Source organism: Poecilia latipinna, unplaced genomic scaffold (genome assembly GCF_001443285.1).
Source record: "Poecilia latipinna isolate Pla-1442-1.1 unplaced genomic scaffold, P_latipinna-1.0 Scaffold974, whole genome shotgun sequence".
NCBI lineage: Eukaryota > Metazoa > Chordata > Actinopteri > Cyprinodontiformes > Poeciliidae > Poecilia > Poecilia latipinna.
Window position 1 is genome coordinate 115,138 of NW_015113590.1, and position 13,585 is coordinate 128,722.

The window sequence follows — 13,585 nt, forward strand, 5'->3', positions numbered from 1 at the left end:
TTTATTATTTTGCCGACGCAACAGAGTGGCCCATTTGAAAACAGCTTTAGTGTCTTTGTTTACGTGAAGACCGACACTGCCCCCACCTGGTAGCCTGGTGTATTGCTAATATAGTTTTTCTTTTTTTTTCACCCACACAGCATTACCAGAACCAGGGACCGTCTGAATGCACGTCCAGGAAGACACGGTGACAAATGTACTTTTCTCCGTGTGATTCGGGTTCGTTTTGGCTCGTGTCTGCTCCCTTCCTGTCCTCGTGCCGCGGTGACGGACATTTGGTTCTGCTCTGACCCGCCTCTTCCATTCAGCCTAACAGCATCTTCCACCGGGTCCATCATGACGTCCATCAGCAGGTACCGGAGCCGCGCGCTCCGTGCAGGTGAGCTTCCCTCAGGTGGTAGAGAACCGACACACACACACGCACACACACACACACACCGGCAGGTTGGGTGATCCAGCTTTCATGTCTGGTTCTCTCCTTGTCTCTCTCCGCTTCTCCTCCGCCTTGTGAACGCTCCATGTCTGCTGGAATTCGGCTTCGTGATGCCAGAGGATTCGGAGGTAAAGAGCACAGGGCTGATGGAGGTGTGTGAGTGTGTGTGTGTTTGTGCAAAAAATGTGTTGAAAAGACCCATCTTCAGCTGCGTGACACCGTCTGCATTTACGACAGCTGATGGAGATGATGTCAAGATAGGGGGTAATGACTGAGAGCATTGAAATATGATTTATGCATGTACCTACTAATAAATAAGAATATCATGAGCTGTATCCTAGCACGTTAATAGAAAGTTGAGTGGAAGGAAAAGACGCACAGGATAACGGCAGCCTTGAGAGGACAGAAAAGAAAAGTGTAGTCAGAGAGTCAGGAAAGATTCCCTGTTATCAGTCCTTAACCTGACAAAGTTTATGTTTCTATTGGAAATCAAGAGCCAGAGTGGACAGGAATATAATCCACTTTGCTTCAAGTCTAGTATGAACATTGAAAGAAAATAAAAAAAAGTAGGTGATCTAGCTTTAAAAACATTGAGTTTACTTATTACGAGTTACTAAATGAAGTTTATCCAAGTAAATATATTAAGTTTGCTAAGTTGTCATGTTAAACAATCATAATTAAAGTAAGTTTGACAAACTTAATTCGATTAAATTAACTCAGTTTTTTCTTTCAGTGATGAAGATGTTGATTGTATCTTCTATCAGGACCTGTCACCGGCCCACGCTGCCAGAAAACACAAAATGGAATTATGAAATTAAAATCCATATCTTTAGATTTCCACGTTATGAATGATACAGAAATAAAAACATTTTTCTCTCATATTCATATGTATTGTTATGGACCTGCAAAGTAAATATAATTCATGGAGTGTTCTTCACCAACTTAAAAAAAATAATGCATTACAGCTAATTGCTCAAGCTATAAATCTGATTTCAGAATTATTCAAATCAAAATTACAGCTTGAGCAAAATTAATAAAATTAGTTGAAACAAATTAGAGTTATTTTTAAAAATGTTGCTCAAAGAAACATTTTTTTCCAGTGCACTCACCGGTCCTCACCCTGCTGGTCAGAACAGAGAGGTACAGAGCTGAGACTGGATTAACTAACCAACCATATTCAGCCTGATTTAAACTAACATCTTGTTAGGTCTTATTCTGATAGGATGCTGTGCTTAAATATGCAAATGATATTCAGTCATTTTTAATTCAGGCATCATTATGCATGACCTAATTCAACTTTAGCCTCATGAATGATAGAACTGAAAAGGCTGGTTGAGCCTTTAAAGCTGCTGCCTGAACTTTGGAGTTACTTCTTCTGCTCCTCCATCTGTAAAAACTGACAGTGTCAGCGTTCTGAAGGAGAACCAGGAGAGCTGTTCTCCATTTTGAAGTCATGCATGTCTCTTTGTAGTCCAACAGTGACGGCGTGTCTGAATTCGAATGAGAGACTCAAAACGTGTCTCTGTTTCTGTCTCTCTTCTGCTTTCTTGGTTCTGATTCAACAAATGTGAGAAAAATATTGATGAGGGACACAGGTTGGACGTACTGAGACTCAGAGGGTAGAACAGTCCATGTGCCTCTGGGAAGGCATTTGAGTCCAAGTTGCCTACTGGTCTGTGTGTCGCTGAGTGAGTGTGTGTTTGTTAAGTGGGTGCAACTGGGCGAATGTTGCTTTAGTGCAACCTGCAGCTCCAGAGCTGTGAGAGGCTTCTTGGGACCTTTCACTGTGGCTAAACTTAAACCTGTTTGATTCAGTTCAATTTAGTTCAATTCAGTTCAATTCGATTCAATTCCTTAATTTAATTTAATTTAATTTAATTTAATTTATTATTATTTCAATTTACAACAAATGCCGTCTCGAGGTTATTTCAATGCAATCACACATACATTCCAGTTGATCATAGTTATGAAATATTGCATTAAGTTCAGATCATTTAAATTAGTTTTGATGTTTCTAAGGAATCCTATCAGATTTCCTTGACTCATTGACTTGCAGAGCTTCCGCAGTCTATCAGGAGTCCTCTCTCTGCATCCTCACTGCATCATAAAGTGTGTGTGTGTGTGTGTGTGTGTGTGTGTGTGTGTGTGTGTGTGTGTGTGTGTGTGTGTGTGTGTGTGTGTGTGGGTGTGTGTGTGCTGTAACATCACTGTTTGCTTGTCTCTAGGACAAAGAGTATGTGGGTTTTGCGACACTGCCCAACCAACTGCACAGGAAATCAGTGAAGAAAGGCTTCGACTTCACACTCATGGTGGCAGGTGAGCATGCTGGTCATCTATAGTATATATATATATATATATATATATATATATATATATATATATATATATATATATATATATACTAAACTGTAGCAACTAAAACCTTTGTGATGCAGGTGAGTTTGGCCTGGGTAAATCTACGCTGGTCAACAGCCTTTTCCTCACTGACCTGTACAAAGAGAGGAAGCTGCTCAATGCTGAGGGTGAGCTGCTGATTCTGTTTTTGTCTTTACGGTTTTAGTCTGAATATCCGTCTGACTGCTGTGTGACGTTTCTCCTCTCTGAAAAGAGCGCATCCAGCAGACGGTGGAGATCACAAAGCGCACGGTGGACATCGAGGAGAAGGGCGTGAAGCTCAAGCTCACCATCGTGGATGTGCCAGGTTTTGGAGACGCTGTCAACAACACAGAGTGGTAAAAAACATTCAAACTTTGTCCAGGAGCTCTGATAGCATGAGTGATTTCTTTTTACAGGACACATTTAAAAACAAAGTTGTTTGATTGTGTATCTCAGCCCACACTGGCTCTGTTCTTATTTTTCTTTTATTTCTTTGATTATTATTTTTATTAAGAATAATCTAGTTTTATAAAGGTTCTCTTCAAATGCCCTGTGAGATTAGTTGACATGAACAACATGGCTCTCTACCGAGGGCGTCGTGAGATCAAGGGGACAGCGCTAGTGGTTTGAAGAAAAACATTTTCTCATTTTCAATCAATAGATTGTTTTTTATATAATTTTCAAGCAGTTATGAGGCATGGTGGTAAAACCTTAAACTGCTGCTGCAGAAGTTACTCAACAGGTTGTTGCTAGGTAACCAAAGAGTGAGTGATTTAGTTGATGCCACCAACCCTGCTTTCAGAAGTTGAGCAACTAAAGCGTTTCCTCTGCCTTCATCTCCCAGAATGCTGTGCGGTTCTGGGTGGGAGTTCAGTGAAATAGTTGAATATCCTATCAGACATATCATCTATTGACATTGATCAGGTGTCGATTACCATATTGTTATTGATTTATCACATCGTTAGCGTTAGCTTGCACAGCAACATTTGAACTGTTCTTTTTAACCTGCAGCAAAGTTATACACAAAAAACCCCACATTTTGTTCTTGCATTATGTAATTTTCAGTCAATGGAGAGGCGAGGAAGCCTTATTAAAAAAAACTTCAGCAATGTAAGAAAACATGGCTGGACGTGGCGTCTGATAACAGACTCTATTGCCTTTTTAGCATTGATTAAAAGCCTTTAATTAATTAAAATCTCCAAATATGCTGGTCAAACTTGGACTGAATTCAGTTTTGGATTTGTGAAACCTATAAGTGAAAACATTTAGAACTTGTTCAAATCTCTTGTGTTTTGTACATTTGACCCATGAGGCCAGTCATGCAAGAACTGCTGCTGACTGGAGCAGAGGAAACAGAGACACACAATGTTTTTAATTATTAGATGAACACAAATGGATTTTGACAATTCATATGCAGAGCTGCAAAGACTTTTATTTTACCCCACCGAAGCAAACCAAATCCTGTACCCTCAAATTTAATCAACCTGCAGTAGAGACAGTGGTTGGCATGGCAACCAGGTTGTAGAGCAACATGACAGGGACACTGTCTCACATTAACAGAACGAAGCTTGTTTTTGTGAATCATACAGTTTTGTTGTCCCTGACAGAGAGCTAGTTGGCACGACTAACAGTTATGGATGTTCAACACATCGGCTGGGATCTGATGCCTTGCTCATGAGGCAGGCATGAGTTCACCTTTCAGCTGTCCTGGTGTAGAGTTAAACAATACATTTCTAACTGTGCTCCTTTTTAATTAATTTATTTTTTGAATAAAAAATAAATAAATTAATTTATTAATTTATTTATTAATAAATTAAATTAATTAATCCATTTCATGTATTTCATGTAGGTGTATGTATGTGTGTATAATTGGGTGTGTTCTAGTCCAATTAGGTTTGTATGTTAATGGTACACTGTTAACTATATAACTATTGCTCTGTCTTTACATTGTACCTCATGTTAAAGCATAAATAAATTTTGGAAAAAAAAATGTAATTCAGTACATTTATGTCTGATAAAAAAAATGTAGTGAATTCATCTTTTCTATATCGGATCGGTATCGGCTGATACTAAGCCTCAGATATCGGTATCAGAGGGGAATAAAGTGGATTGGTGCCTTCATATCATGGTCTGTTTATAGTTTCCACAGCTATCTGTGTGTTTGTAGTGCCTGAGAGCCATGTGGACACATTCTATTGATGATATTTCTAGCTCTCACAGCTCCTGCTGTTTCCCTGGAGATGTGACTTTTCAGCTATTCTGCTAAGTTACTTCCTGCTGCCTTCTAGAACAGCCATGCAGTGACAGGTGTATGCTTGTGTGTCGTAGCTGGACTCCGGTAACAGACTACATCAACCAGCAGTTTGAACAATACTTCAGGGATGAAAGTGGACTGAACAGGAAGAACATCCAGGATAACAGGGTCCACTGCTGCCTTTACTTTATATCCCCATTTGGACAAGGGTAATACACACACACACACACACATACACACACCCAGTGGCGCAACTACACATTATTCAGGTAGATGCGAAAACATAAATCGGCGCCCCTCCCATCCCCCACTCCCCGAAGGAAGGTTGAAGGAGCGTGGAAAACATACGCTCGCTCAACCCCCCTCCCCCTCCCGAGACGACGTTACGTGAAGGGTAAAACTCGCCACATTTACCTCGTAACAAGCGTGAGGTGAAGGACCGTAAGGCGCACTGAAGTGTATGGGAAAACAGAATCGGGGCGCCGCCCCCTCCAGACGGGGTTTTGACGCCCCTTCTGGTGCTGCGTCCCTATGTGTTGCATACTGCATACCACATTTTTGCGCCACTGCACACACACACACACACACACACACACACACACACACACACACACACACATAAATACACTGAGGCATACGTGTCTAGAACTTGAACGCATTTCTTCAGTTTCAGATCATCAAATAAGTTTCACTGAATAAACACAGAAAGCTATTTTAAAATGAAGAACATCTACCAACCCCACATCCAGCTCTATGTGTTATTTGTTGTGCCATCATTAGTGGTGATGACTTCCATCAGACTTCTATGATAAATGACTCCGTCACGTCGCTGTGCAGAAATTCTGCTCCGCTCTCCTTCTGCTGAATAGTTTTAGTTTAGTTCTGTGGTCAAAGGAAACCCAGACAGTTTCCTGCTCTGTGTCTAATGCAGCTCCTCAGCAGAGAACCAGGAAACACGTCCTCCAAAAACTTCACTTCGGTCTTATCAGTCCACACAATATTTTCCTAGAAATCTTCATCTGAATGGTTTTTGTTTGTTTATTTGTTTGTTTGTTATTTTCGGAAAATGTGAGATGACCCTTTGCGTTTTTTGGTCAGCAGTGATCTGTGTTAGAAATGTTACAGACCTGTGGCTTTTTTTCATCAGTTTAGGAATTTGTGTGGGTCTACAGGTTAACAGAACTAAAAAGTATGATTATTGATAGTTATTTCATGGTTTTATGAGAGCGATTGAACTTTCCCACAAGAGTTGGTTATCTAATCCACCTAATCTCATTTTCTCTTACAAAATGAAATCATCATGTAAAAAGTATTTTTTTATATTTACTCCGGTTATATTTGTGCAATAATAAAATCTCATTTATGATATGAAATGTTTAAGTGCAACACAAACGCAAAAACTGAATAAATATGAAAAGAAATATTTGTTATATTGTATTGAATGTGTGCTACTTTAACATTCTGCCAGGCTCCGTCCCATCGATGTGGAGTTCATGAAGGCCCTGCAGGATAAAGTCAACGTGGTTCCGCTCATCGCTAAGGCCGACTGCCTCACGCCTTCTGAGATAAAGAGGATCAAAGAACAGGTATCTGTTTACTTCAGGAACTGGTTTAGAGTTTATAAAGCTGATGAACAGCAGAACCACATTCAGACAGCGAGCTGTAACCTGGAACACTCTGAAGAAGTGTAGCTTTAGTCACTTATTTATGACGCTGTATTAGGGCCGTTGTATTTTTCTAGAAAATGTCTGAGATTAGCCACAGAACTTTTAAGTTTTTTCTAGAAAATTATCAACTTTTCAAAATCTGAAATTTTCATGTTTTTATTTTTTTTAAGAAAATTTATGACATTTATCAAAAAAATTTTACATTTTTTTCATCCAAATTTTCAACTTTATGCATTCAGAATATTTCTTCTTTTTTGTAGAAAAGTTATGAGATTCATCTCAAAACTTCTGAGTTTTTTTGGCAGAAATCTACCTTTTTTTTCTACGCCCCTAATGCACCTTCTTACTTCTTGTGTTGAAAGTAGCAGAATAAACATGAACTTGTTTAATTTGTTCACCTTCATCACTGGAATTCATAATAAATGTCCACATAAAAAACTCCAAATCACTTCAAATCTGTCAGTTGTGATAATTATAATGGTGAATATACAGTTTGCACCATTTGTGACGCACATTAAAAGTGTTTCATCTTATTTTTAGAAATAAATTTAACAAAATCTTTCTTTTGTTCCCTGTAGAACACAAAACCCCATTTGGCCATTCAGCTTCACAAACTTTATTCCCCAGTTCCCTTATAATTACCCTTACTTAACATTTAGACTTTTAGATCTTGAAATTTGAGCCTATGTTTTTAATCTGTGCAGCAATTATATGCTTGAGGTATGAAAACAACCCATGTCATGTGATGGGTGTTGTTATTTTTGAACTCTCTAGTTTGAAGTAAATTAAACAAACAGCCAAAAAAAAGAACCCATTCACCAGCAGGATGTCAGATTTAGACTCTGGAGCGGTTTCAGAATGACTCATAAGGAGATTTTATGTGAAGTGAATTTTGAGTGTTCACAACCAGCTCCCACGCTTCTCCTGAAATGTTCCAGCTCTGCATGCTGAGGCGTATGTGTTCCTGCTGTGACCCGTCGTGTCTCTGTTGTGTTTGGTCCTTCCAGGTGAGGGAAGAGATCGATAAGTTTGGGATAAAGATCTACCAGTTCCCCGACTGCGACTCTGATGAAGATGAGGAGCTCAAACAGCAGGATAAAGGGCTGAAGGTAGGCCTGGTCTCAAATGAAAGGGCCTAAAACATGTACGCTGAAGTTTTGAGCAGTAAATTTAATTACAGCACGCTCTGCTCAGGAATAATATGTTTGCTGGGTTTTTTTATTTCCACCTCCGATATTGCATTTTTCAGTTTACTTGTTATTTTTTGGTTACAGATTAAAGCAGTGAGTTATTTCTAATGCTGTCAATCAGTTCAAAAATGGAATCAAATTAATCACACTGTAGCGCTGTGATTAATCACTACGCCTAACTTTGTAAGCTTGAAATCTAAATACCCACGCAGTTGTGGTTCTCTCGGGAACAGCCAACCCCTCCTCCTGTTGCGCTCCAACCAATTAAAATGCAAGATATTATCTGATTATTATTGTTTTGTAGCAGAAAGTAGCTCATGTAGTCTCCCAGTACTCATGACCACACATGTAGTAACAAACTTGTTTAGGGAACAACTGACATATTTTATTTTCCAGTTCTTGGTTGATCAACCCCTTTCCGATGCTGCCCTGGGCAACTGCCCATATTATTAAAAACTGCCACTCTACCCTATGCACGTTTTCAAAAGATTTTTAAGAAAATGTTTTATTTACTCATGTATAATATCAACATGAGTTGTTTGATTAATCTGCGTTATGTAATATTAAAATATTCCCCTTAATCCCACTCATTAACGTTGGCAGTTATTTGTAAGCGTGATCATAAAACTGCAGGATGTTCAAACGTCAGTGTCGGCGCTGCAGGAGAGCCTTCCATTCGCAGTGATCGGCGGGAACACAGTGCTGGAGGTCAGAGGTCAGAGGGTGAGGGGCCGCCTCTACCCGTGGGGGATCGTGGAGGGTAAGACCCCGAGCTGCAGTCTGCAGCCGCCGCTCCCGGTGCATGGCGGCCTCTCATGTCGGTCTCTTCCTGCAGTGGAGAACCCATCCCACTGTGACTTCGGGAAGCTCAGGAACATGCTGATTAGGACCCACATGCACGACCTGAAGGACACCACCAACGACTGTCACTATGAAAACTACCGGGCCCAATGCATCCAGAACATGACCAGGTGAGCCGGAACCACGGGACAGCAAGTTGATTCAAATTTTTAATCAAGTTAATTGCAGGGTCTGTAATGAGTTTACAGCTTTTTAATCAAAAACTACATAAGCAACATTTTCAGTTCAAAAACTCTTTTTTTCTGTGAAATTATTGAATAGATACACATATTTATAACAAAAAATGTTCATTGTTTTTAATCTGTGGTTTATGTTATTCAGCCATCAGATTGGTGCAAAGTGTTATTAGACATTTATCTTTCCAGAGTTTCAGGACGTTCTGATCAGTCATTGAGCTTCTTTAGAAATGTGGACTGTGGACGCTGACATTAGCGTTAGCTGCTACATGTTTAGCACTGAGATGCTATGTTATGCTTGAATAGCCTTGCTGACAGGCTAACTGCTTTTAAGGAATCCACTTTTTTCACTTCCAATAAGATGCAGTTATCTGAGCTTTAGTATCGGCCGATAATGACCTGATGCAGAGAAACAGCTGAATTGACTTTAAATGTTTCTTTTTCTTTAAACAGACATAAATGTACTGAATTACAAACACTAGTCTTTTCCAGCGTCCATTGTCTTTAACAGCAGTGTGTTAGAGAGTCAGTGTGTGTTTGAGCACTTTTTGATGTTATTCTTGTGTGATGTTATGAAAACCTTAGAGGTGTTCAAGATAATGCCAATGCTAACCTTGGTGACACGATTTTTCTATGTTAAACGGACCAAACCAGAACTGAAAAGTAAAAGAAATACTTTTTAGAGCAGCGGGGTGCAAGAAGCAATCTAAAAAAAAAAAAAAAATTAAAAGCTGTGGGAGAGACTCCACACAAAGCGTCTCTAGTGTGGGATGGATGCCCCTCTGTGGAAAGTGTCTGCAGATGAGAGTGGGTGAAAGCAGCTTTGGAGCAGGATGCTGTTGGAGATTAGAGAGGAGGGCCATAAAAATACCTTCATCACTCTGCAGTTCTAACAACACAACGCTCAGTTTCACTGTGTTACAGCATTTCAGCAGAAATTTAAAAGATGGAGCCTCTGTCCAGTAATATAGAACTGCAGTAAAGATGCTAATTTTTTTGTTGTTGTTGTAAATGAAGAAATGAACAAACTCAGCAGGTAAAGTAATTTTTTTCTCTCATGTCTGAGCAGAAACAGTTTGTCATACAGCAGCCAGATCCAGTGCTGCCTCTTCTTATTGGTCACATTAGTTTTTCCTGTTCCAGTAAGATGAATGCGGATAAGCGTGTGGAGAGTCCCATCCCGATCCTGCCGCTGTCCACGCCCGCCGTGGAGACAGAGAAGCTTATCAAGAGGAAAGATGAAGAAGTGAGTGGCAGGAGACACATTCTACAGTCCTATGCCACATCTTTCAAAAAATAATTCAAGTATTTCTTGAATCTTGTCTCATTTTTCCTTATTGCATCAACTAAATTTAATGTATTTCCCAATATGTTTTCCTAATAGACTGAAACAGGTTGTGTGTAAATGTGAAGTGGAGGAAAATGACACATTTTGTTTTTACATAAATAAATCTTAAAAACTAGTTCTTGTATTGGTATTTGGATAATCTCAGCCATTAACGAACATTTGAAAAAAAAAAAAAAACATAAACAAAACAAAAACAATATATAATTTTGGATAAAAATCTCCTATATTAAATTTACTGTCATTTTTTAAGGACTGCCATTTTACTTGTATTCATATTGAAGAAAAGAGGATGGATACATTTTCTTCTATAGGATGTTGATATTTGTAGAAGACGTAAAAAAATAAAAGCATAAAGTTTCCAACTTAAAGCCGCACTATGTAACTTTTAAATTAAAAAATATATATGATTCCCTTCCTAAGAAAATGGCATGACATTTTTGCAAAAAGTGTTTTTTTCCCCCTGTTATTTAAGGAAGGTGACATGTTTTTCACATATTTGTTAAAACTATCCCCATGTTGTGAAAGTGTAAAATGTGACAACCAATCAGAACCAGGAGGAAGGTCTTAGTGCTGTCAATCACCCTCATGTACCTGCTGCTCAATGTTCTAATAGTGGATGAACAACTTACTGGTACATAAAAACAGTTAATCCATGGCCATGCTAGCTAGCCTAGCATTCACAACAGATTCTGCTAGCAAAGGGGAAAGGGAATGAGCAACACCACATGGAGGTTGATTAACAGCATTAAGACCCGCTTCCTGCCTCTGATTGGTTGTTTCTAATTAGCTCTGGGAGAAAGCAGAGGAACTCCATTTTTTACAGGTTATCTGTCTCACACAAAACTGTCACAACATCGTGATAGTTGTAATAAATATGTAAAAAAAAATTTTTTTATGACAGTTACATACTACGGCTTGAATGATAAGAAAAAAAATAGCAATAAAAACAACAACCTGCATTTGCTTTTATATCCATGTTTCAAAACATTATTTAGATCTTTATCATTTGTATAAAGATCACTAATGTCACTAATGTTCTCTAACAGACCACAACAGACGCATTTCTACTGAGATTCAGTTTCACAGCTGGATTCTTTACTTATTAGTTTAGCTCTGAAGGAAATTAATTGCAATTGATTTTATTTGGGGCCAAAAAAAGTGTCAACACTTTTTACATTTTGGTAACTAATATAAAACATAATGCATCATTTCCATTCCTTTCACAGTTATGCACTACTTTGTGTTGGTTTGTCACATAATCAATGTTAAAAGTTCCCTGAAGTTTACGTTCATGGTGTGATAAACTGTGAAAAAGGTTGAAGAGTTCTGAAAGTCTGTCTGCTCCTCACGCTGCTCTCCTCTCCATCTTTCTGTCTCCATGTGGCTGGTCCTCTGCAGCTGAGGAGGATGCAGCAGATGCTGCAGAAGATGCAGCAGCAGATGCATGGGCAGGACCTGTGACCTCCGATCGGCCCTTTTACTGCAGCGATAATCTCACACACACCCACACCCACGCACGCGCACACACACACACACACACACACACACACACACACACACACACACACACACACACACACACACACACACACACACACACACCGATTAACAGATAAAGTGTTTTTAAGATGGCATGCTTTCTCTTCAGTGCAGTCCTTAGCCAAGTGATCTATAGATTTTTAGCCAGTAGATTGAATTTATCAGATAGACCAAAGTAGATTAACATAGAAGATGCAACGCTTTGCTGAAATACTGAATAGGTATTCCAACAGTGGTCAAACGTTATGATGCTTTTGAATATTAAGATAAAAAAATTGAATATTTTTGGAAACAGGAAGTGGGTTTGTAAACTGAAAATATTAGAGTTTTCATAGTTATTTAAAGTCATTAAATATAAGAAATAAGGACTTCCTGTTGTGACAGAAAAAAAATAAGCACAATATTAGATGTAGAAGTCTTGAGTTACTGATGGTGTTTGGATAAATGACTCCTGGTAGTTTTCTAACAGGAATCTTTGTTCACATAGCATCAGAGGTTTGGGTTCCTCATCATGGTCTTTATTATCATATTCATCCTGAACTCTGAATGAGGCATTAAGCTGTTGTTTCAGAGTGGACTGCTCATGCAAGATGCAACTTTTATGAATCCTAAAAACAAGAAAAGGTGCACATGTTTGAATTTATGTTGGACTTTCTAAAATCCACATAAGCTCAAATGTATACATACCCAGTGCATGCAATTAATAACAGATAAATGTCCCTGTCAAACCAGGTTTTGCAGCTTGTGGCTGGATATTAGAGCTTCTTATCAGAACGAGTGGAGTTCATTTAAAAAAGCTGGTTTCTGAAAGCAGAAAAGGCTTTTTGGTATAATTCTAATTTTTTAAATTGACTTGATGTCAGGAAATTCTAGAAATATTTATTTATTTTCCTAACCCAGTCTTGATTTAGGATCACTGAACAGCAAACTTTTTTTTTTAACAATATATTTATTAAGTTTTTGTGTAAATGAAACAAATACATTCAAGCAAACATTGAACACCACCAACCTCCACAGTCAACACTCAGGATATAAGATACAATAAAATTCAACTAAACAAAATGAAATAAAAAATAAAATAAAATAAGAAATTAAATTAAATGAAAACTGGCAACAAAGTAAAAATGTACAAAGGTACATGCACAAAAATTAAACATTTTTCAACACTAAAACCTTGATAAGGTATCGCTCTCTTGTTAAAAAAAACTTTATGAATTTATATTAATATTAGGTGTTGTTGTTTTATTTAGTTCAATTACATTCATTCATTTCAGCTTGATTACAAAAATTGCATAAAGCTGCCTCATACTTCCTTAAATTTACTGTTTTCTCCTCTAACCACATGTTAATTTCTGTGAAACATCAAACTCATGATGCGTTCCAGGTACCTGGGAAGTGGGAACTCTGAGCTGGGTTTGATGTCAGACCCAGGTAACGGCATTCTAGTCATGAAGTCGGAATTTCAACATGGTGACGCCCATGAACGTTGTTATTAGGACCTCTTGCAAACATTGTTTTAAGCTTCACTTCCCATAATCAAACACCACTTTCAATGTGTTCAGTTTATAGTTGCAGGCACAACATGTAACACTGATTTTACAATGATTTTCTCTTACATGTGCAGGGTTTCCCCCAGAAAACTTGCTAAGCCCGGTGGTCAGGGCGTCAAGTCGGTCCACCGCCGGTCCACCGTGTTTTTGTATTAAAATATATTAAGTTGACAGGAAATGTAAAAGTATTA

At 38.5% G+C, this 13,585-nt stretch overlaps 1 protein-coding gene across 1 annotated transcript; it reads left to right on the forward strand.

Moving 5' to 3' along the window:
- Window positions 1–124: 124 nt before the first annotated feature.
- Window positions 125–13,579, forward strand: septin5b (septin 5b). The gene is made up of 13 exons (XM_015050073.1): window positions 125–379; window positions 551–585; window positions 2,659–2,749; window positions 2,869–2,955; window positions 3,042–3,165; window positions 5,138–5,272; window positions 6,532–6,649; window positions 7,738–7,839; window positions 8,554–8,680; window positions 8,756–8,891; window positions 10,101–10,203; window positions 11,704–11,809; window positions 11,870–13,579. Exons 1-12 carry the CDS (start codon window positions 337–339, stop codon window positions 11,764–11,766), a joined length of 1,164 nt encoding a protein of 387 aa, XP_014905559.1. The 5' UTR covers window positions 125–336; the 3' UTR covers window positions 11,767–11,809; window positions 11,870–13,579.
- Window positions 13,580–13,585: the final 6 nt, after the last annotated feature.